Source organism: Schistosoma mansoni, chromosome 4, assembly GCF_000237925.1.
Source record: "Schistosoma mansoni strain Puerto Rico chromosome 4, complete genome".
Lineage (NCBI taxonomy): Eukaryota > Metazoa > Platyhelminthes > Trematoda > Strigeidida > Schistosomatidae > Schistosoma > Schistosoma mansoni.
The window spans coordinates 25,881,723-25,905,995 of NC_031498.1; the positions used below are offsets into that span (position 1 = coordinate 25,881,723).

Here is a 24,273-nt window from a genome sequence, read left to right on the forward strand (position 1 = left end):
CACGAAAAAAAACACAACCTACATTCAAAGTTTGTTGCTGGTCACCTCTAGCAGTATGGAAAAGCTATCGGTTAAGTGCTCAGGCGCGAGACTGGTAGGTCCTGGGTTCGAATCTCACGAGTGTAGGATCGTGGATGCGCACTGCTGAGGATTCCCACAATAGAACGAAACGGTCATCCAGTGCTTCCAGGTTTTCTATGGTGGTCTAGCTTCAATTGACTTATGATTTCAACTATGCAAATAATTACACACCAAAATGTCTATCACAATTTCTGGAAACTTTCCCTAGATAAACATTGTGCATTTTTAAATATCCGATCATATAACAAGAACCATTAAAGAAAAGAAAATATGATTATTTCATAAGAAAAATAAAAGTTAATTGGTCATATAAAAAGTTAATTAGGTTATTGTTTGTAAACAGACAACAAGAGGATAAATTCAACCGATCTGGCATTCAATATGAGATAGAATTTATGTGCGTTTTCTTTTTAAAGTTGTCCACTATGTGTAACAGTAGCCAGTCTAGAGATACAACTTTGTATTTTGGAATATGCATATGTTGAATGACTACGTTGATATAAATGAAAGAGATTAGCATAAACTGCATGATCGAATGCGATACCATGTTCCATTAAACGATTCACAACCGCCTATTAGTTAAATGAAAACAATAAATAGCAAAACGTCAAAGTTAAAAGTATCATACGTATATCCTAAGTTTAACGTTTTCGGCAATGTAATATGTGGCTGATGAACGTAAAATATGATTGCTACTGAGCGTGGACAAACAGATTACTGACTACTTATTATATGGTTTCCTTCCATTGACTTCGACTCTGGACTCAATGACTGTAGACGACTTGTAATTGTGTTGGATAAAAGTAGTATTGTCTAGTTAGTTTATCTTTGGTTCTCTATTTACGGTCGTAAATCGTGTATCTGTTAGAACATGATCCACAAGTGTAGCATATCGATCAAGTATTAACCCTAGTAGTAGCGTAAATTTCGATTCTGGTAGTAGTAGTCTGTTGTTATATCATGATGACGCCTAACTATTCAGCATTTCAAACTTTGTATGTTATTGAAAAACAATTAATTCTGTGTAGTTAACACCTGATTTCATTAGGAAAACTAAAGCAAAATAATAAAGTAAGGGTTTGTCTCAACTCTTTTACCTTGGTCTTTTTGAAGTAGATAACAAATGAGACAATTTGTATAATTATTTGATGAATACAAAAAGACCGATTGATGATTAGATTCATCGAAACGACTCGATTCGATTTAATAATTTGGATGAAATATCAACTAATATCTATGGAAACTCGATCATTAATTTAATTATGAGAAATATTTTCATAGTTGAAAGCGTGAGTCAATTGAAACTAGACCACCATGGAAAACGTTGAAGTACTGGAATGCCGTTTCGTCCTATTTTGGGACTCCTCAGCAGTGCGCATCCACGATCCCGCACTCGCGAGATTCGAACCCAGGACCTACCAGTCTCGAGCCAGAGTTTTATCCGATAGACCACTGAGCCGGCATCCAACGGTGTTAATGTCTAACTTCGATTGATCAACGAAGTTGAGCATCCGTTCACCAATGTCTTCAGTGAGTTGATATCTCCCAACAAACCTGGTTGAACTCAGTGGTCTGTCGGTTAAGTGCTCCGGCGCGAAGCTGGTAGGTCCTCGGTTCGAATCTCGCGAGTGCAGGATCGTGGGTGCGCACTGCTGAGGAGTCCCATAATAGGACGAAACGGTCATCCAGTGCTTCCAGGTTTTCCATGGTGGTCTAGCTTCAATTGACTCACGCTTTCAACTATGAAAATAATAAATCTCCACAAAACCCCTTATGAGATATATGTTTATGTAATCAGATTTGAGCTACATTTCAGATAGAAAAGTTGGTAATATTACCCAGACATTCAGACTGAAATAGATAAAAGACAGCAGAATTCAAGGCGTTTTAGATCAAAGCTGTTATATGATTTATAATATCACCACCGAGCAAATTATTGAAATTACACATGAAATTAATATAGTTCATTAAAAATATATAAGCTAATGTACTCCTCTTGGACCAATAACTAATAACTCCTACTCATACCATGACACCAAGTTATACACAAAGACCATTTATCCAATTTTTCCAACCCATCCTAGCGTCGGCAAATAATGTACTACTTGGCATTCACTGCGAAGACATTCGTAGTACATATTCAGGCCAGTGAAGTCGATGTTTCAAGATGGTGAAAATAATTAAATTATCGCAAATGTGTCCAAATACACGATACCGAAAACATCTACATTACTAACATTGAAGTTGCCAATGAATGTCAGCAATCCCTTAGAAACAACTAGGATTAAACACAGAATTTCCTGACATATTGAACTTGGTGAAAACAGGTTTCGCAAGTATAAACAATAACTCCTCTAATCGATGGGTTGTAAACCCAACCGTTTACATCCAGATGAACATCATGACATGGCCAGCTTCCATTTTCAAATTTTTAACACTCTCTAACCACCAGGCTCCTCGTTCCTTGTACAAACTCTGCACAATTTTATTACATAAGAATCTACGTCTATCATTTAAACATGTTACATATGAACAGGTTAACATATCAAAACCTTCCTAAGATAACAGTATTTTTGTTTAACATTTAGAGGAGTATAACAGCTGTTTCATCCTTATATTGAATAGTTATTCTTGCGAATTAAACTTTCTTTAATTATATGTGAACTTTGGTGACTGTAGCCAGCAATACTTACTTCAGGTGTTAAAAAGAACAATTCATATAATTGTTTTACACGAATTAAATCAGATTCATGTGTTTCAGTTAAAGTTGCCAAGGCTTGTTGTAGTCGATAAACATTTCGACACCTAAATAATAGCAATTCGAAAAAAAAGGAAGTTAATTTTATTGCTCAGAATTCCTACTAAAAATTGGTGTTTCTTAAACAAATATTTCATTTAGAATAAATTCTAGCTTAGATCGATTCATGAATTCAACTAATAGAATTACTAGAATCTCCAAAAACCTGCATTTGGATCACAATCATCCTGTCCTCACTAATGACAAGCTTAAAGATGGATTTCCTGGAGTTCTATTGAAAAGCCGTGACAAATGAAGTCCAATCCATATCGGATGTGAGACAGTTACCCATGGGGTTAGCGACCCCATCCTGTAGAAAACTAACTTGCTAACACACGATAATCAGAAAAAATAATTCACACTATTTAAACTCTCTTCTGGACAATGAAGGAAGAATTATGAAGCCTCAGGGTGAAAACCGAAATTTTTCGGAAGTTACGAGGCCGATGCACCTTCTAACAACCAGAGCAACAATTTTTATAGGTACATGAAACGTCCGGACTAAATGGGGGACCTGAAAAACCAGCCAAATAGTAACGGAAACGAAGAGATACAAATTAGGAGTACTCGGAATCATCGAAACCCATTGGACACAAGCTGGACAACAAAGGCTAGGTACGGGAGAGATGCTGCTGTACTCCGGTCACGAAGAGGAAAGTGCTGCACACACTAAGGGAGTTGCTTTGATGCTGTCCAGAGAAGCACGAAACACACTTAAAGGATAGGAATCTCATGGATCCAGGATCATCAAAGCATCCTTCAAAACAAAGAAGCAGGGAATCACGATCAATGTTATCCACCCACGATGATATCAATGACGACGATAAAAATCAGTCCTACTCAGGTCTGCAGTCGATCATAGAGAATTACCCAAGAAAAGATCTCACCATCCTAATTAGAGATCTAAAGGTCAAAGTCAGTATGGACTACAACGGTTATGAATATATCATGGGACAACATGAACTAGGATAAAGGAATGAGAATGGTGAGAAATCTGGAAATCTGTGTGCATTCACCCTTCCTCTTTCTTCTGGTGATTGACTGGATTATGAAGACGTCGACATCTGAAGGGAAGCACGGAATACAATGTACAGCTTGGATGCAACTAGACGATTCGCACTTCGCAGATGACCTATCCCTCCCATCTCATACACACGAACAAATACAAACGAAGACAACAAATGTAGAGGCAGCCCCTGCATCAATAGGCCTCATCATATACAAAGTAAAAAGCAAGACCCTCAAATAAAACACGGAGAACACCAACCCAATCACACTTGATGGAGAAACTCTGAAAGATGGAGAATTATTCACGTACCTAGGAAGCATCATTGATAAACTAGGAGGATCTGATGCAGATGTAAAGGCGAGGGATGGCAAATTAAGGACAGCATTTCTACAATTGAAGAATATATGGAAATCAAAACAACTCTCAACCAATTTCAAAGTGAGAATCTTCAATACGAACGTCAAGACAATCCTACTGTACGGAGCTGAAACGTGGAGAACTACTAAATCCATCGTCAAGAAGGTACAAGTATTTATAAACAGTTATCTACCAAAAATACTCAACATTTACTGGCCGGATACTACCAGCAGCAGTGTTTTATGGGAGAGAACAAACCAGCTTCCAGCTGAAGAGGAAATTAGGAAAAGACGTTGGAAGTAGATCGGATATACATTAAGGAAATCCCAAAACTGCATCAAGAGGCAAACCCTAACTTGGAATTGTGAAGTGAAGCGGAGAAGTGGAAGAAAGAACACATTACGCCGGGAAATAGAAGCAGATATGATAAGGATGAACAACAACTGAAAAGGATTGCATAGGACAGGGTAGGATTGAGAATGATGGTGGGCGGTCTATGATCCTTCACGAGTGGTAACAGGCGTAAGTAAGAGTAAAAAGACAAGAAGAGCTGAATGAACCTCTGGGGTGAACCATTCATCGACAAGGCCATCAAAACAGGCTTATTTAACTCTTGTGAATTATTGAAACAGCTGACTTCTACGTAAAATAAGTGATGATGATGTCCAGAACGTGAATGAAACTATTGAGTTTAAAAGGAATGACAAAACCTAAATTTCCGGTTTAACATAACATTTATTATTTCACTAGTCTTTCAAAGAAAAGATTACACGAATAAGTGACAAGTCAAAGAAATTGATCAAATATCTTCTCACATGAAATCTATGTATCACATAACTATACTATTGAAAAGTAGTATAAAAACAGAGTACTTACATTTTCTTATTACCATTTGAATTCATTCTTTCAATTTGTGGAATTAAACGTAATAATAATTGTGAAATGAAATCACCAAGACCATCGAAAATAAATCTAATCAGAAAAAGTCAAGGAAAAAAGCAAGTTTAGTATGTACACACATATGGTGAGTAATTTTATATTATTTTATAAATCTTTATCACTGTGACATGATATTGGATAGAAAACGAAAAGAATGAATGTAGAATTGGAAGGGGTTTTGTGGATATTTCAGTATTTTCATAGTTGAAATCATGAGTCAATTCAAGCTAGACCACCATGGAAAACCTGGAAGCACTGAGGAGTCCCATAATAGGACGAAACGGCCGTCCAGTGTTTCCAGGTTTTCCATGGTGGTCTAGCTTCAATTGACTCATGATTTCAACTATGAGAATATAGAATTTATTGAATAAATATTTCCATGAAATTATTCGTGTTATATCCCATGGAGATTTATGGATGGTAACTTTGAGGACTATTTATGGACCAATGTGATATGTATATTTCCTATTGTATAATTGTTAAGTAACTAAACTATTCATATTCGTGTTCCTCTTATCATAAGCTTCCTTTGACCTATAGACTATTATTATACGATTTATCATTCTTGAGTTATCCCCAGTTTATTGATTGCTGTCCCCTCTATTCACAGCCACATTTCGCTAAATCTTGTGCAAATGTTATTTTCTATTTTATGGTACGATGTGGTCAGTTTGTTTGGTATATAAACCCAGTATGTTTGAGAATAATGATTCATATTGTAGAGGCTGTTATTGATGTTCTGGACCTAACTGGCTGGGCTAGACAGATAGCAGGACTGATAAGTGCTCAAGATTGTTCATACGGCTTTTGTGTATCATTTGCTCTGATCGATAATTCACACCTCTCTGATTGGCGGGCATCAGCACGTTAATATATATCAACTGGGCAAGAACGCACGCAATCGATATAACAATTCGTCTTCCAACTTTGGTGATTAACTAAATAATATTGGATTATTGAATTCATTACAAAATTCATATTTAGACAATCGATAGGAATTGAGTGGGTCACTAATTAGAAACTTCAACAGAGATTCGTACTTCGTGAAATCATTTCGTTTTAAACTTGGTTTCATTGTAAAGTTGTAGATAATATCTGACTTGTTGATAGGCTGGGCTAATCAGATATATTTGTTGAATGCAAGATAATGAGTGAGAAATACTGATCTGTGTACACTATTGGTAAAAGATTTGACTTAATTGTCCGGGTACAGGGAGATATGTCCGAATGGCTGAAAATCTGGTTCAATTTTCTGAAGCAGACATCTATATTAACAAATGAGTTTGCGCACATATTATGATTTTGTTGGCCAATATAGCTTACCAATCACTTTTGATTATATCACTCAAGTAGCTGGTTGGTCTCATGTATAAGAAGCGTGTATGACAATATATGAGATCGGATGGCCGCTCAAAACAACACACGTAAAGACTGCTATATATATACCAGGATAGGGGACAAAACTACTTTGGAGTGAATAAGATCAAAAGTGATGAATTCAATACAATTTTGATATAGTCAAAAAACTAATCAAGTCAGCCGAAGAAGATATAAACCACTGCGAATTATAGAGCATTATATTCAGCTTTAAATATAAACAAAAAGGTATTTTGACAGTAGGGCAATGAAGATTCATCAAGTGGATAAGTGAATGTGAATGGTTAAGAAATGGTTCATACTTGCAAGGTATACGACATAAACTTCTGATAGGTTTAACTGATTACGTGACAGGCATATATAAAAATGACTGCAGATACAGTAGATTTAGTTTAGCCAAATAAACATTCTTCTTCCCTATACACCTTTTATTTTGAATAGCCGGACTTGTGTGTAGAAGAAGTGGGTAACAGTATGAAATATATATATAACTGTGGTACATGCTACTTATGCTGACAGATATAAGTAGTATGTGTCACTAACCGCAAATGGAATGCCTGTTATCAGAAGATTGAAAAACCAATCGAACTGGAAGTATTATGTATAGGACAATTGAAGAAAGATAAACAAACTTTGTATTTAATGTATGATTTTCATAGTATACGAAAGCAACGTATAATTTTGCGCAAAACAATAGATTAGTTTTACCCACCTAAGTTTTCGTTCACTACAGTACGACTTACCGAAATTTATGCCGACTAAATGTATGTATCGACAAATCTTTCACTTGTTCAATATATCCAAGAAAATCTGTCACATATTTATCAACATCAACATCATCTAATGGACACCAATATTTAACACCATCAGGTAATGTACCAAAATAGTTATATGCCTGTATTCTTACTTCTAAATAAGTCATTAATAGACATGCTTCTGAGAAACGATTTAATTCTTTTGCATAAGAAACAAATGAATTATAATAATAATCGGAAGGTGAACGTATTCCACCAACTACGGATTCACTTCTGTTAGCATTAATAGATACAGTAGAAGATTTTATTTGATATTTTTTTGAACCTTGAGTCCATGTGTCTAGATTCAGTACACGATAACAGAGCCAGCACTGAAAAAGAGGGAAAAATACATATTGGAAAATAGAAAAATGAATATGTGAATATAAATATGATTGTCTTGTATAAAATGTTGTCTAGGATGAATACACTAAGGACTGAATGCAGTTAGACTTTTGCACTACTATATCCTAACTCAGTGCTCTAGAAGTTAAGTATTTGAGCTCGAAGCTGAAGTATCTGGCTTCTATTTCCGGTAACATGGTATTAGATGAGCATTGCTGAAGAGTTCCATATTATGGCAAAACGGCTATCAAGTGCTTTCATGTTTCTAATGACTTGCTAATTTAAGGCGTTTTGTGATTTCAGTAACATTTAACGATCTCCACAACCACATACCAACACTAAGGTTCGTTGAAGCCAGTAACTGCGTGTTGACAAAAACAAATAAATTAGTGCTTATATCACACTTAAGTTGGTGGTTATATTGATATATTATCCACAGTTGTATGATTTAGATTATTTCATCTTATTATCTTAGTAGTTATGTTGTTGGAAGTCTTATAAAACAGATGAGTTTATATTTTGGTATAAACAAGTGTCTTAACATATAAATGTGTGGTTAGATTATTGTTCAAAATGTATGGTGATAATAAGATCACACACCTGATAAAATTTATCTTCCGATTGAATAATCGGATTAGGTTGACTAATATTTTAGCTAAAATCTGGGAATTGGACGTAATCCTATCTCACTGGTCATAATCACTGATTGTCCCAATATAAAAGAAGAAGTCGAAATCATCCTGCGATAACCATAGAGGGATTAGTCTGACTAACATAGCATCTAAAATACTAGTCTTAATAATTATCGGGCGCCTAACTAAGACTCGTGAACTGCAAACACGAGAAAATCAGGCTGGCTTCAGACCTGGTCGTGGCTGTATCGACCACATATTCACTATTCGTCAGGTTTTAGAACACAGACATGTTTATCGGCGTCCGATAATGATAGTTTTTCTTGACTTGAAAGCAGCATTTGACTCTGTCGACCGAGAGGCTCTGTGGCAGTGTCTGTCATTGAAAGGTGTACCTGAGAAGTACATAAACCTTGTGAAGGCTCTTTACTCGAACACTACCAGTCGAGTGAGAGCTTATGGAGAACTGTCATATGGTTTTACAACCTCGAGTGGCATCCATCGAAGGTGTCCACTATCCCCATTTTTGTTTAACTTCATTATAAACCTGTTGCTGGAAATAACACTCTCGTCGACTGAATTTACAGGAATTGATCTTCTACCAGGGAGTCCACTTATCGACTTAGAATACGCAGATGATATAGTCCTGTTTGGTGGAGACACTGATAAAATGCAGAGTCTTTTGGCAGCACTGAGTAACAATGACAGGATGCTTGGGATGCGTTTCTCCCCATCTAAATGTAAATTGTTACTCCAGGACTGACCTGCGTCAACACCTGAACTAAGAATAGGGAGTGAAGTAGTCGAAAGCGTCGACAACTTCACTTATCTTAGAAGTATAATTAGTCCTGATGGGTTGGTGTCTGACGAAATCTCTGCATGGATCCGAAAAAGCTCGTTTGGCTTTTGCCAACTTACATCACCTATGGCGAAGACGAAATATCCGTTTATCAATTAAGGGACGAGTGTACTGAGCAGCAGTTCGTTTTGTTCTACTTTACGGCTGCGAAACGTGGCCATTAGGAGTGAAAGATACTCGTAAGTTACTAGTATTTGACCACAGATGCCTTAGAAATATTCCTCGTATCTGCTGGTAAGTAATAATGAGATTAGTCGCAGAGTATTAGGGAATGATGGTAAATCAGTTGATGAGGTTGTGAACTTATATCGATTGAGATGGTTAGGCCGCGTATTACGCATGTCCAATCACCCATTACCACAGCATGCAACATCAAATAGTTTTGGAGACGAATGGAAGAAAGTGAGGACCGGCCAAATCAATATGTGACATCAGTCCATAAACTCACAAACTTCTAGTCTGAGCCATGTTGATAGATGTGGACTACTTGGTTGGAGTGCACCGGACTATCGTAACCGATGGTTGGAGACTCTCGGTGACAATGACTCAGAGTCGATCACAATAGCATAGATGTATACATTCTTTGTCTTCCTTTAAACCCTGAGATTAAATTTGCTTTATATCTTTTTTTCTGCCAACTAATTCTTTCCTCCTGTACTATATCCGTATACACAATCTTTCTTTTATATATTACTACCATTAAAGTAACTAATTCTGTAAATATGGTGTTCATCTTGCTGTGCTAACGAAGTGTGGCAACTTGAACTGATGTACATATGTGCAGGGTTCTACGGTGTAGATGACTGACTGGTAATTGGAATAACAATTGACTTCTATGATAGATTGCTAGTTTTTTTTATTGACAGTTTAGGGTTGTGGAGATTGATGAGTTTCGATTGAGATAACACTATACACGGTTGAACTCCACAGGTCATGGCTTTTCATAAGAACTCCAGGAAATCCATCCTGAAGCTAGTCACTTGTGAGCACATGATAATTATCAGTTTAGGGTTGTGGAGATTGAGTTTCGATTTGGATCGTGAATGGATCAATGCTAGACCACCAGTGAAAACCTGGAACCACTGGACGGCCATTTCGTCCTAGCATGGGAATCCTCAGCATTGCACATCCACGATCCCACACACAGGATTCAGACTCTTGACCTTCGATCTAGAACGAGGCAGTTATTCAATGAAGATAATGGAGGACGGTCACGCGAGACCGAAGGTCCCGAGTTGGAATCCCGCGTGCGGGATCGTAAATTACGCACTGCTGAGGAATCCCATGGTAGGATGAAATGGCCGTCCAGTGCTTCAGGGTTTTCAATGGTGGTCTAACATCGATCCATTCATGATCTCAATCGAAATTCTTTTATGACCTTATATAGGTACATATTTTCAATATCACCAGCTGTACATCACACTGTCAATGAATATACGCCGTTAAATTTTACCATAATTAAGATCTATATATGTCTATATGTTTAATTATGAAAGTTAAAAAATTCGTAACAAGATGAAAAAGAAACATTAAGGAAATACACTTCACGAGGAGACAGCTGATTTAGTAACTTTGATATGTTGTTTAATTACACAATTAACAGTGCAGAAATAAGAGAAAGGGGTTATAAGCAAGAGAGGAATATTATTTAAAAGTATTAAAACCTTACAATGAAAATTTTTTTTTCATTTGTTTTGACATTAAGACAGTCTATATGAAAATGTCACTTAAAATACATGTTTGTAGGTACATAAACTATTACAGCATGTTACTACGAAACAGTTGGTTAATAGAAGTAGTTAGTACCACTATAAGCAACAATGCAGGCATGTTCGGGATGCGATTCTCTCCCTCGAAGTGTAAAATGTTACTTCAGGATTGGGTTGCATCGACACCTGAACTAATGATAGGGAGTGAAGTAGTTGAGCGTGTTGACAGCTTCACTTACCTTGGGAGTCTCATCAGCCCTTGTGGTCTGGTGTGTGACGAAATCTCAGCACGGATACAGAAGGCTCGTTTAGCTTTTGCCAATTTGCGCCATTTATGGTGTAGGCGAGATATCCGTCTAGCAACAAAAGGACGGGTTTACTGTGCGGCAGTTCGTTCCGTCCTACTTTATGGCAGTGAAACATGGCCGATAAGAGTGGAGGATATTTGTAGGCTACTGGTATTCGATCATAGGTGTCTTCGACGCATTGCTCGTATATCCTGGGACCACCGGGTAAGTAATGCAGATGTTAAGAAACGGGTACTAGGTAAGGATGGCAAATCAATTGATGAAGTACTGAAACTTCATCAGTTGAGATGGCTGGGACATGTGTTACGTATGCCCAACCACCGACTGCCCCGACGTGCAATGCTTTATGGTGTAGGAGCAGGTTGGAAGAAAGCTAGGGGTGGCCAGACCAAAACATGGCACAAATCCATGAAGTCGCTGACAAGTGGACTGGGCCGTGTTGGTAGGTGTAGACTACCTGGTTGGGATTCGCGAGATGATAGCAACCAATGGTTAGAGACCTTGAATGACATGGCTTAAAATCGTTTGCAATGGCGCAGGTGCATACACTCTTTGTGTTCCACCAAATTCTAATCTTCTGAATTCTTCATGTCCGTATCCATTTTCTCTTTCCAAATTTATTTCACCGTATTATACTCCTTCAATAACATCTTCAAACCCTAATCTTTCCGATTACTGCTTATACTCTTACTACTTCTACAACTATGGGATTTGAATCGATAACTGCATCTCTGTGCTAATGTGGTATGGCAACTCGAACTGATGTACGTACGTACGAAGTTCTACGTTGTAACTGACTGACTGACTGACTGAGAAGTAGTTAGTACTCGTCAACGATGTACATACACATGTGCGAAACTAAGATGTTGAGGTTGATTGAGTTTAACTCTGTGAAGCATCCAGATGTGCGCACTCTTAACGTTTCATGATATTTCATACATTTATTTCATAAATACTAGCTTGTTTACAAAAAAAACATGTATAGCTGGAAGTATTCGGATAAGTCTAGCAATTACGAAAAGATGGAAGATTAAGGATTAATTTGAAAACGGCGTAGAAGTTTGTAACCTAGATATATGTAAAGTAGTTATAGTATGACATTTCATGATGTTACGTAGCTTTTAAACAATAGATCACAAGTTCAAGTCTCGTTTCGACTACTTAGGAATTGGTCTAAATGGTAATCATCACCAAATACATTAACCCATATATAGAAAATAAGTAACATTTAGTAGTAATAACTTGAATACTAGACTTCAAATTTTTTCAAACCTTTACTTTTCATCATTATTGAGTGATTAAACATGTGACAAACGATATACATTTGTTTCAGGTTTTATGTTCTCTATACTTTAGTTATAACCAACGTAGACCCTGGGATGAATGTGGATTAGCCAAAGTTACTTGGTAGGCTGTTCCACGATACATGAGTAATGCCTCAAAGAGATTTATGATTTTAAAAAACCTCCAGCCAACACATATTTTCTATTTTCATAGACTATGCTTCATAGAGAGAACAGATGTAAAGCTTGCTAGCCCCTTTGTGTCACTAGATAGACATTTCGCCTACTAATGTATGTCTGTAAATTATCAAAAATCTAATAATTTTAGAATAAAATAGTAGGTAGGTCCTGGTTTCGAATCTCGCGAATGCGGGATCGTGGATGCGCACTACTGAGGAGTCCCATAATAGAACGAAACAGCCGTCCGGTGCTTCCAGGTTTTTCATGGTGGTCTAGCTTCAATTGACTCATGGTTTCAACTATGAAAAATAAAATACTTTGTCTAATTTGACTAACTTACCAATGATTCAGTTAATCGACCCAATGCTTTAATTAATTGAATATTTCGTAAGGTAGGTAAAATTTGATCAGATTTTTTCTCACATTCAGGTAGTTCATGTCTTATCATATGAATTAATTGGTCAGTTTCAGCAACAGCTAATCTTGTCGCTTCACGTTCATGAATTATTCCATGTAAACGCTGTATTTTTTTGTACAAAAATAAATATGTATTAAAATAGCAGTGAATACATTCAACAAGTTAGACACAATTATAGCTACTCATTACAGTACTGTATTATAAAAATGAGGGTTAGTTAAAATATTATTACTGTAGTGTGGTCTACTTATATCCATATAAGTAGTATATCGTGAGGGTCAGTCATAGAATGTATTTTGGCAGAAGACCGATAAGGAAAGAACTGAAATGAAGCGCAATTGGTAGCAAAATGTATGAACTATGGAATTAGAGAATATGAACTGATATTTACAGAAGGAACAGTGAAGATTGAGACAATTGCTTGTTATTTTGCAAATTAACTGTTTGTTGTATGGTTATCAGAATTGAGTGAGATAGTCTGTAATTTGTGCTTAAATACATTCGATTGTCCCCAACCGATACTAATAATTATAATGTAATTAATTTACTAGGTATGGGTGAATGTACTCAGTTATGGTTTAGATTTTAAATCTGAGGGTTAGGTGCGATATACCACCATCCGAACGTTTAAATGGAAATTAGTGAAGCACTATTCAAAACTCCAATTCACTACAATTGGTAGTAATAGTAATAGTAACTATATCAAAGTGACAATTGTTGGTGTATTTGAACAAAATCACCGAACGATGTTTACAATTTGCCTTAAGAATGAACCTAAAGATCATTATTTGTTTTCAAGGATTATTTTCATTTATCTTACTAACTTTATTTTAACAAATAATTTCCCAACTAAACGATCATCACAATTGATACCTTCTTTCATTTCAAATAACACGTTGACAAAAATAATTAGATTTAGTAAGTAAAGTACGTGTGAAACACAGGGAACAGTGAAGGGAACCAACGTATCCGGACTATTTTCGTACTGTTAATTGACGCAAACATCTTTTCGATTGCGTTTCGATGTAATGTAATAATAATTAGGTGACAGCACAAAGTATTATTAGATAAGGTTTATTGCAAGCAAGCTTGTCCTCCAGCAAACCAATTAGACAGACTGAACAAACAAATGAATCATGAGATATACATTCTCTGTTTAATTCCACATATTATATTTAAGCAGACTCCATTGGACAACGGTAGTTATAAAAGTCGGATACAAATTGAGTTAACAGAAGTTATTTCAGGCATTCATCTATCTCGACTGACTTTAGGGAGTGGAACATAGAGAAAGGTTACCTAGACTACTAAATTTTATGAAGCGTGACTCAAAACATATAGTTAGACATGAAAGTCAAGCTAAAGGACATGTGAAGAATGGAATAAGTGATAAACAAATATACACATGAATAAAGACGATTAACTGAACAAGTGAATAATTGTCAAGGTTAAATATATGTATACGTAATGACTCAAAGTTGTCTGTTCAAAAGTAAGGATAAATCATGTAAGCGTACAATAGTACTATTCGCTACAAGTGGAACGAGGTTCGAATATATGATTTAGGAATGGATCATCTTATCTACTGTGTTATCACACCAAATGGGTGCATACTTTTGAAAAGTTTTACAATTCAAAGAAAAAAATCCATCCACGATCTACTTTGGTTTTCCAAAGAGGCCGCCAAATGCCTTGGTACAGCCGACAGTGGGAAGAGTCCGCTCTCCCTCTCCAAATGCTCTCACATGGCCACGCGAATATATAGCCTCTTCCAATGAAGTCCTACTCACTGCTTTCTCGTGGCATTACTGTTGTTTACGAAATTGAGAAGACGAAAAGCGAATGTCCGGCGCTTTAACCGGGTCGGTGGACATGGATAAGTCCACCTAGAGGAGTTGGAAAACCCTGATTACAAACCAATGGTGCACATGAGCTCCAGTATCCTGAAGGAACAAATGACGTATGAATCAATCGTTGGTCACCGACTACCATGGAACTGCATCTCCTTAGAATGCTCCACTGCCCTGTGGACTAGACCTTCAGGTTAAAGGCTCGGGGTATGGCTCCCTAAGAAAACCACCTGTTTCAGTTTGGGCACCTGGGCAGTATCACAGCTCTCACACAAATCGAATGAGATTTGTGAGGCGCATATGTATCTGGCGCTTCCTTGTACCAATATTTATGTGTTCAAATAAATAAATAAATAAATAACCTCACATTCATTTATGATGATAATCCTTTTTACAAAATAAGAGAAGAAAAACGAAGCATCTCAGCTAGTTAAAACATACCATATATTCTAAACCTCTTTCTGCATCATCTATATTATCCGAAGTATTATTTAATCCATTAGCAAATGGTATTATACTTGGTATATTAATATTATTACAACCAATTGTATCATTATTATATAAGCCTAATGCAATTGCACAAACTGGTTTAATAATTGCATCACTTTCATTTATTTTATCTCTAGAATTTAATTTGTCAGTATCTTCTTTATCTTCTAATCGTTTTATTTGTATATTATCAAATGAATTGGCATTGATTGGTTTATCATCACGAGTTGTTTCGTGTGTTTTTTTCTTAGTCAATGATTTCTCTATTATTGTATTATTAGCTAATAAACGTGCTTCATGTGTAGCCATACGTTGCCATGATGGGAATTTTCTATTGCAAAAAAAAAGAAAAGAAACGAAGAGTGAAATGAAAATTGCATATGAGTTATGGAAGGTCAAAGGAGAAGAGGAAGACCAAAGAACATATTACGCTGAGAAATGGAGACAGATATGAGAAGAATGAACAAAAATTGGATAGAACTAGAAAGGAAGGCTCAGGACGGAGTGGGTTGGAGAATGCTGGTCGGCGGCCTATGCTCCATTGTGAGTAACAGGTGTAAGTAAGTAAGTAGGTACTTTTTAGTAAATATAGATTGAAAATTAATATAGACTAGACTACAGCAAGACAACAATAACTAATTGTATTGTATTAATAAATATATTTTTTGTCATATCCCAATAAAAAACGATATCGGTTATTTATTTATTCTGAAGAAGTGGTTTATATTAAGTCACGAAACGTCAGAAATACTACCTTCTACTGGTTGGAATATAGAAAAAATATATTCATTATTAACTTTCTACTTAATGATCAATTTATTTGAAACCATCAAGTTAAACATTGGCATTGATATTTAAATTGTATAGTAGTTATTAACACAATCTAAATAATAATTTATCTACCAAATACATGTTTATACTCTTGTGTGAATATTAGTGGTACCACCCGGCTGCTCGAATTGCAGTAAGTGAGACGGAAATTGAACTAGAGACTTAATTTTTGACAATCAGGTACTTTATTCCCTAAGCCGTTATTATTATTCCATTCGAATAGAGTTGACATCAGTCGACAGTCTAAATAGTTTTAACTCAAGTACTTAAGATAATTGGTATTTTTAGAAGTGGAGATCTTAGTAATTTTATAGTTGAATTGATGAGTCAATTGAAGCTAGACCACCATGGAAAACCTGGAAGCACTGGAAGGTCGTTTCGTCCTACCATGGTACTCCTCAGAAGTGCGCATCCACGATCAAGCACGCGGGATTCCAACACGGGACCTTCGGTTTTGCTCACGAGCGCTTAATCTCTAGACCACTGAACCAACCGGCAACCAACGGTGTTAATGTCTAACTTCAACCAATCTACGATATGACGTGACAGTCCACCATTGTCTTCAGTGACTTACTATCTCACAACAGACCCAGTTGAACTCCACTTGTCACTACTTCCCACTCAAACTTCAGGAAATACCTCTTGAAGCCAGTCAGTAGGGAGCATATGTTTATTATCAGAAGGGGTTTTTGCGGGGATTGTAATAATTTTATATTTGAATTCACAAGTCAATTGAAGCTAGACCACCATGGAAAAATTTGTAAAATACGTTCAAACAATGATGGAACAATTACCAAGTGATGCTAGCACTCCCCTCCTAGGTTATATCATTAAATTATTGGTAAGATAAACATGAAGAGTTTTCAACTCAAAGATAGTTTAGATCAAAGACAAATTATCTGGTTCAAGTATCTATCGCTGACAAGATTTTTTGTCCCAACCAATGAGAGCATTTTCAAACTTTCACAAAACGGTTAACCAGTGACTTTCAAGTTATAAACAGGTATCTTTAGCTAAAATTAATCCGTGATTAGTAAGACGGATGAAAAAAGTGAGGTAAGCCCTAATAGTTTCAGTGTAAAACTAGTTTTCGTCTTTCAGTGTAACAATTACATTTTCTAAATCAATTAAATGTGAAATACATTTAACATGTTGTTCCTATATGTGATATCATCAAGCGTGTGCATAAATCAGTATACAAAAGTGTATTTTCAGTTAAAAACAAAGTGTTTTGCAGGATCGATAAAATTTGCATCTGTACTAATCTTCCATGCTCATTGTCCGTGTCATATAAATTTCAGTGATTATCAGTTAACAAGTATTAGCAATAGAACTGTAGTTAAAACAAGGACGTAAACTCCCTTTAAAATACATAACGACCTAACAATGTAACTACTCTGCTCAAAAAGAATTAAAAACTTACTTCCAAAATCGACTAACATCATCATCTTTTGACCATTCAGAACTTGGCAAAGCAAGACCTGTTTCAAGTTCACCTATATCTAGAGTGACAAGAAAATAAAAACAATAAAGAACTCATTTCATTGAAACAACACTTGGAATTGTTTTAATGGACTAATCAAACCGTTTGAAATAATATAAACGACTAAATTCATATGTAATGAATACGTAGGAATTAAAATGGTAAGTAATTTAGACTAAACTACTGTACGGTAGAATTGCTTTCACTGAACAAAAATGTTGACAGTGAAAAAGTTATACAGGTCAACACTGTTCGCGTCATTTGAAATGACAAAGCTTTACAAGTCTTAACGAAATTATATGGGTAATAGACAGATATTAACAAGTAATATAGTTTAAGAAGTGTACAGTCAAATCCTTTTGTACTGTGTTTTATGTTGGTACGGATTCCGAAAGTTCGGTATGATATTGTGAATTCCTTTCGGTCGTTGGTTCTTCTCTGGGTTTCAAAATGATTTTTTATATTACCGAGATCCCTTGATAAATTGAAACAGAGCAAGAACAACAAGGCTTGTGGAATAAAATAAATCTATCAGTCTATTTCACGGTTTCTCATCGACTGCATACAACCTAAAGTTACAATTATCAATATAAATATAATTTTCACATCTGAAATTATGAGTAGATCTAAGCTAGACCACCTTTGAAAACCTGGAAGCACCGGACGGCTGTTTCGTTCTAGTTTGGGACTCCTTAGTAGTGTGCATCCATGATCCAGTGCTTCCAGGTTTTAAAAGGTGGTCTAGCTTAGATAGATTCATGATCTTAACTGTGAAAATACCACAATCTCCACAAATCCCCATGCTGATTAGTATAATTATCAAATGATTAGCACACATTAGATTGTGAAATTTAGATAAATGTTCAAAACATAACCAAAATCAATAATTAGAAGAGTAGGGATACAAAATTTATGAATAAACACGGTTAAGATCCATGTGCATTTATATGTTGGAAAGTAATGATTAAGAGGTTATGTAAAGGTAATTAAATTAAGAAGTGATTGGGTAATCGCTCAACATCATAAAATAAACGAGTATATGAACACCAATTAGATTATGTAGTGAATGTAAGGAGACGAAGGATCATAAAAATAGGAAGGTTGGAGACAGGGTTTCGAACATTTATCTAAACTTCACCACTAAAGTATGGTAAACGTTAGTTAGCAATTATAGTTATATTATTTAATTGCAATTTTAGGTGGTATGCGGCTGATAATAAGCCGTAGAATAGACTGATGAATTCATTTTATGCTTCAAACCTTATTGTTCTCGTTTTGTTTAGATTCAATATAACTGCTCGTACTTTGATTGAGTGAAGCGTCCTATCTCTATAGTCTGGTTCTCAATTTTCAGTCAAACATTGTATCTGTGATTGCCACGCGATATAGCATCGGTTCAATTATCAAGTATCGTGATCTAGTTTGCTCAGTCGGATTACTCAGTCTCAGTACTCGGTTTAGTCGATTATTATCTTATCTTCATACCAAAGACCACAATTGCTTACTACTATTCCGTTAGACGAAAATAACTCGAAATAACAGACGTCTCAGTAATAAGAGAAAAGACAAGGCACATGTGTTATATTTTGAGAAGGGATGAAGTCTTTAAAAAAAAAGTATCGAAGCAAATTGGGACACACAATCTATGGAAAGATGAAGAATAACGGCATCTATGCTAGTAAAATCAATTTCCAGATATGTCATTATTATAACATATCGGGGTTTTAAGTAGTTGTCTTTAGACATCAGCGTAGATAGCACATCCAAAATAACAGATTTGATGATCTGACATTTGAACACAAATCAAAGAGAGTAATCGAAGATGGAAATAGCAACGCAAATGAAACTGACCTTGAAACATATCATCTAAGGGTTTCGATCATAAAATTCAATTGACCAACAGACCCTAAGCATTGAGTCTGCAATTCACGAACCAACTCAGTTTAAAATTCAATGACTTCATGGACTATGTCTTGATCGAACTACGCGTACACCTTTCAATTTACTTACTTACACCAGTTACCCCTCTTGGAGAAGCATAGGCCGCCCACAGCCATTCTTCATCCAACCTTGTCTCAAGCAATCCTTCCCACTTGCTATTCATCCTTTTCATGTATGCTTCCAATTCTTGTTGCAGTGTGTTCCTCGGTCTTCCTTCTTTTCGTTTCCATTCATGACTCCAAGTAGATGCTTACCTTGTGATATACTTTGGTGATTTCCACAATGTATGTCCTATCCACTTCCAACGTCTTTCCTTAATTTCCTCTTTAGGTGGGAGCTGATTTGTTCGCCCCCATTGTAGGCCGATTTTGATAGTATCCGATCAACGAACATTCAGTATCTTACGTAGACAATTTTATATAAATACTTATATCCATTTTGATGATGGTTGTGGTAGTTTTCCAAATTTCAGCTCAGTACAGTAGAACTATCGTGACGGTTCCGTTAAAGATTATGACTTTGATGTCGTCTGACAGTTGTTTCGAGTTTCAAAAGTTCTTCAGTGGTTGAAATGCTGCCCTTGCTTTGATATGTACATTAGCTCTTCGTCGTTCCTCGATGATGCTTCCCAGGTACGTGAAAGATTCCACATCTTCCAAAGTTTTTCCACCAAATGTGATTGCGTTGGTGTTCTCCGTGTTGTATTTGAGGATCTGGCTTTTTCCTTTGTGTATGTTGAGGTCTACTGATGCAGAGGCTGTTGCTACATTAGATGTTTTCATCTGCATTTGTTCGTGTGTACGGGATAGAAGGGCCAGGTCATCTGTGAAGTCCATGTCGTCTAGTTGCATCCAAGCTGTACATTGTATTTCGTGCTTCCCCTAAAATGTCGGGATCTTCGTATTACAATCAATCACCAGAAGAGAAAGGGAGAGAGCAAGCAACCTTGTCTGACTCCGGAACTAAATTGGGATGCGTCTGTCAGCTGTTCGTCGTATGAATTCCAGATGATGTTGACGATCTTCCCAGGTAGACCATAGTGTTGAAGTTTACATAATGTTCTCCTATCCACACTGACAAATGCCTTATCATATTCAAGGAAGTTAATGTAAAGTGATGAGGTCCATTCAATTGATTGTTCAACAAAGATATGTAGTGTCGCGATTTGGTCTGTGCACGAGTGATCCTTACGGAATCCAGCCTGTTGATCTCGAAGTTGGGGATCTACTGAATCTTTCATCTGGTTCATCCACACTGTTGAAGGCAGTTTATAACCTCGTAATCTAAGGGAAGACAAAGAATGAATGCATCTGTGCCGTGAGCGATTCTAAGCCATATCATATAATGTCTTCGACCACTGATTGTGAAAATCATGTAGATTCCAACCATGTTAGTTTGCATCTAACATGGCTCACATCAACAGTCGACGACTTCCTGGACTGATGCCATCCTTTTGTTTAAACACCTGTATTTTTTTCAATTAATTCTTACATCATCCAACATTGCACTTCGGAGTAGATGGTGTTTAGAAAAAAGCACATATCCAAACCCTCTCAGTCGATAAAGATTCATTACCTTATCAACTCGCTTTTCATCTGTGCCTAGTATAATATCCCTAATCTCAATATTATACATCCGATTGGCGTAATATAAATCAGCGATGCTTCATACGCATCTATAATCAAACACTAATAATGGCAACTCGACTAGCGTCAACTGCTGGTAAAAACTGAACTTAAATACACCCAGTTTATCAGTTTTACTCAAGTTATTTGTTTATTTGTTTCTAATAAAGAAAATTCATTGTCCATATTTTTTTTCAAAAAAAGCAAACTCATTCCAATAAAATGATATCAGTGAAAATTTGCACACACACACACACATGAACACGAATAAGTTTCTTTTATCGAGAAACCAAAAAAAACATTGCGAAAGATAAAGGAAGGCGACTATACTACCTGCTTGTATCATTTTTCTTCATGATACATACATATAGATACAAAATACTTCTGTTAATAGAGAATAAAAAACTAACAATAAAGCTATAGTTCGTCTAGTACTACTGACTATATATACATATACTACTGACATGCAATTGTTGTTCTGTAAAGGGTAACAGAACGACAAATTTAATCAACTTATGTATAGACATCAGGCATTATATATATACAGAGAGAGAGTAATGTTTCAATTCACATGTTTGTTAGACAAATAAAGTAAATAGATTATGAACTTCTCTACTTATCATTCAAATACAGGAGATAAACAGAAAAAAGGCTTATTAATTTTTAAGACCTCAATGTAGCATGACGAACAGTTGATCATAATCCCATATCACCCCTATCTTGTCGTCCCCATAATATGATTTTTAATGATAAAAAAGGAGAAAATATATGGACTGATAAAACCAAGGTACTGAATGAATTCTGAATTCGATAATGTGTATTAAACTACCTTTTGTTTTAATTTACATGGAGTAGACGTGAGACTTTACGTTTTCATAAATATGAGACAAAAAGAAGGCACAGTAGTGTATTCTGTGAGTTATGGTAGTACTGGTCTCGAAAAATATAACAACATAATGAGAATAAATGATGAGCGAGACATAACTCAATACTGATTGACAAGCTCGACTAGCTTTAAAACTATTTCTCTTGACATAGGAACTATTTGTGATAATTACATGAGCCAATTATATGTTATTGAAAAGTAACTGTGATTTTCTTGGTACAATTGCTTTGTATTTTGTTGATTCAGTAAAATGTAACTTCATTTTTGTTGGTTAATGTAACAATTAACCGTTTGCCTAAGTTAAACTGGATATTTTTTTCGTCTTATCTCAATTTATTGTTATCAGATCAATATTTTAATCATCAACAACATAGGAGGACCTAGAGATGACGTAGTACACCAGCATAGTGAAAAAAGAACTAACAAGACGAATTGTAACGATGCAGAAGTGATATAACGTTAGCTGGTTGTAGATAATCTGCAACAAACTCTTGATCTAGGTTTGGGGCTAGCTTACGCTTGTCAGGGAGCCATACCTACAATTTTGAAGGAACTGATGCTCCCTGGTGGATTCGAACTGATAACATCTAGTCTCACAGTCTCAGACAATACTATTGGGTCTTTCGTGTCACGACTGACCTTCAATCGGATTGAAGTATTTACAACTGGTTAATTAATGAATGGGGAGTTTCCTGATGACTACCTCAAACCACTAAATATTAAAACATGGTGCAAATGATATTGATTCACTTAGACTAGTGATCATATCGCAAAGTTACCGGTGGAATTCGGTCAGCATCAAGAACTAGAAAACCATATTGATCACGAATCAATTATCACTTAAAGTAGATCAATATGATGGTCAAAAATTCAACCATAAAAAATACAGTTCAAAAAAAGTAACGAATAGAATCGATTTAGGGTTTTACGAGATAACAGAGAATAAGTGCAAATGATTCACTGAAACTTGTTTAATGTCACGTCACCACCTAAAGTCCCCAAAGATTGCTCACGATTATCGTGTAAACTACAACCTGATAAGGTTCAGACCAACAGTTAGTGGCTTCATGGATTGTTATATTGTCTTGGTTTGGCAGCTTCAAGCTTTCGTACTGCTTCACAGACTAAAATTTGATTTTAATCAGCTATGTACAAATTTATACAAATCATTCTGCAACTGCGTGATTTACAACTACTACCTACTTTTATAAAGCCTCCATATAGCAGTGGTAAAATCTTCCAAAATTGTTAGACCAATGTGTAGACAACCACTTGCAAACTCTGGTAAAGCCATACACATTTTTCTTACTTCATTTAAACACTGGTCCACGACGTAAACAATCTATTTATTTTTAAAAAAAGAGAAAGTATACTTATTAGTAGTATCGCAGTTTCATATAAAATATCCAGATTGTCACAAAATAAATACCAATATTAAGTGAAAGATATTGTACTAATACCATTATTCAAAAATTTACAGTAAACTATACTGATAATTATTTATAAAGTATTTAGGAAATAAGAAATATTTGAGAATAGAGGATCACTATTTGTTATATCTGAAGCGTTTCGAATTCACTAGTCAGCGAACGGAACAAAGACTTGTGACTAGAGACCAATAAGCTAGCTATTCTGACGCATCCCAGACCCAGCTAACTAGAGTAAGAAGTTCAAGTTGGAAGCGGGGGAAATATATTCCGTAAGCAGCCAGAAGTACAGCAATCGTAAGTGGAAAAAAATCAAACGTATACATACAGCATTACAAAATAGCACACTAAAAGATACAACGGACCAAGTGGGAAATATGACTCGAAGGTGAAAAGAGAGATTTTGGCGCGAAAACAAAGAAATTCAGAATTTCAAAATAAAATTACAAAAATAGGCCATTCGCCAAGTGAGTTCTGGGGATTTAACACACCCAAAACTACTTCATTGCAGTAGGTTAAAACTCATTATATTCACTAACAATCAAGAAATTAGTAGAAGCTGGGTTTTTTCATGACGTTTTGTATCAACTGGGGAATTATCGAAAACCAGATAGAGGCTTCGGTGAAGCTTGAGGGTATTTAGCAGACACGTT

At 35.9% G+C, this 24,273-nt stretch overlaps 1 protein-coding gene across 1 annotated transcript in view; it reads right to left on the minus strand.

Annotated features, from left to right (window-relative positions):
• Positions 1–336: 336 nt before the first annotated feature.
• The window catches only part of Smp_027390 (putative exocyst componenet sec8), a 47,377-nt gene continuing 23,440 nt past the window's right edge, over positions 337–24,273 (minus strand). Inside the window, exons 16-23 of the mRNA XM_018797318.1 lie at positions 23,397–23,535; positions 17,682–17,760; positions 15,380–15,758; positions 13,011–13,190; positions 7,304–7,686; positions 5,121–5,216; positions 2,775–2,886; positions 337–653 (exon numbers count right to left, since the gene is read on the minus strand). Coding sequence (XP_018652372.1) covers positions 492–653; positions 2,775–2,886; positions 5,121–5,216; positions 7,304–7,686; positions 13,011–13,190; positions 15,380–15,758; positions 17,682–17,760; positions 23,397–23,535 — 1,530 coding nt within the window. The 3' untranslated portion in view covers positions 337–491. The remainder of the gene's footprint in view (positions 654–2,774; positions 2,887–5,120; positions 5,217–7,303; positions 7,687–13,010; positions 13,191–15,379; positions 15,759–17,681; positions 17,761–23,396; positions 23,536–24,273) is intronic.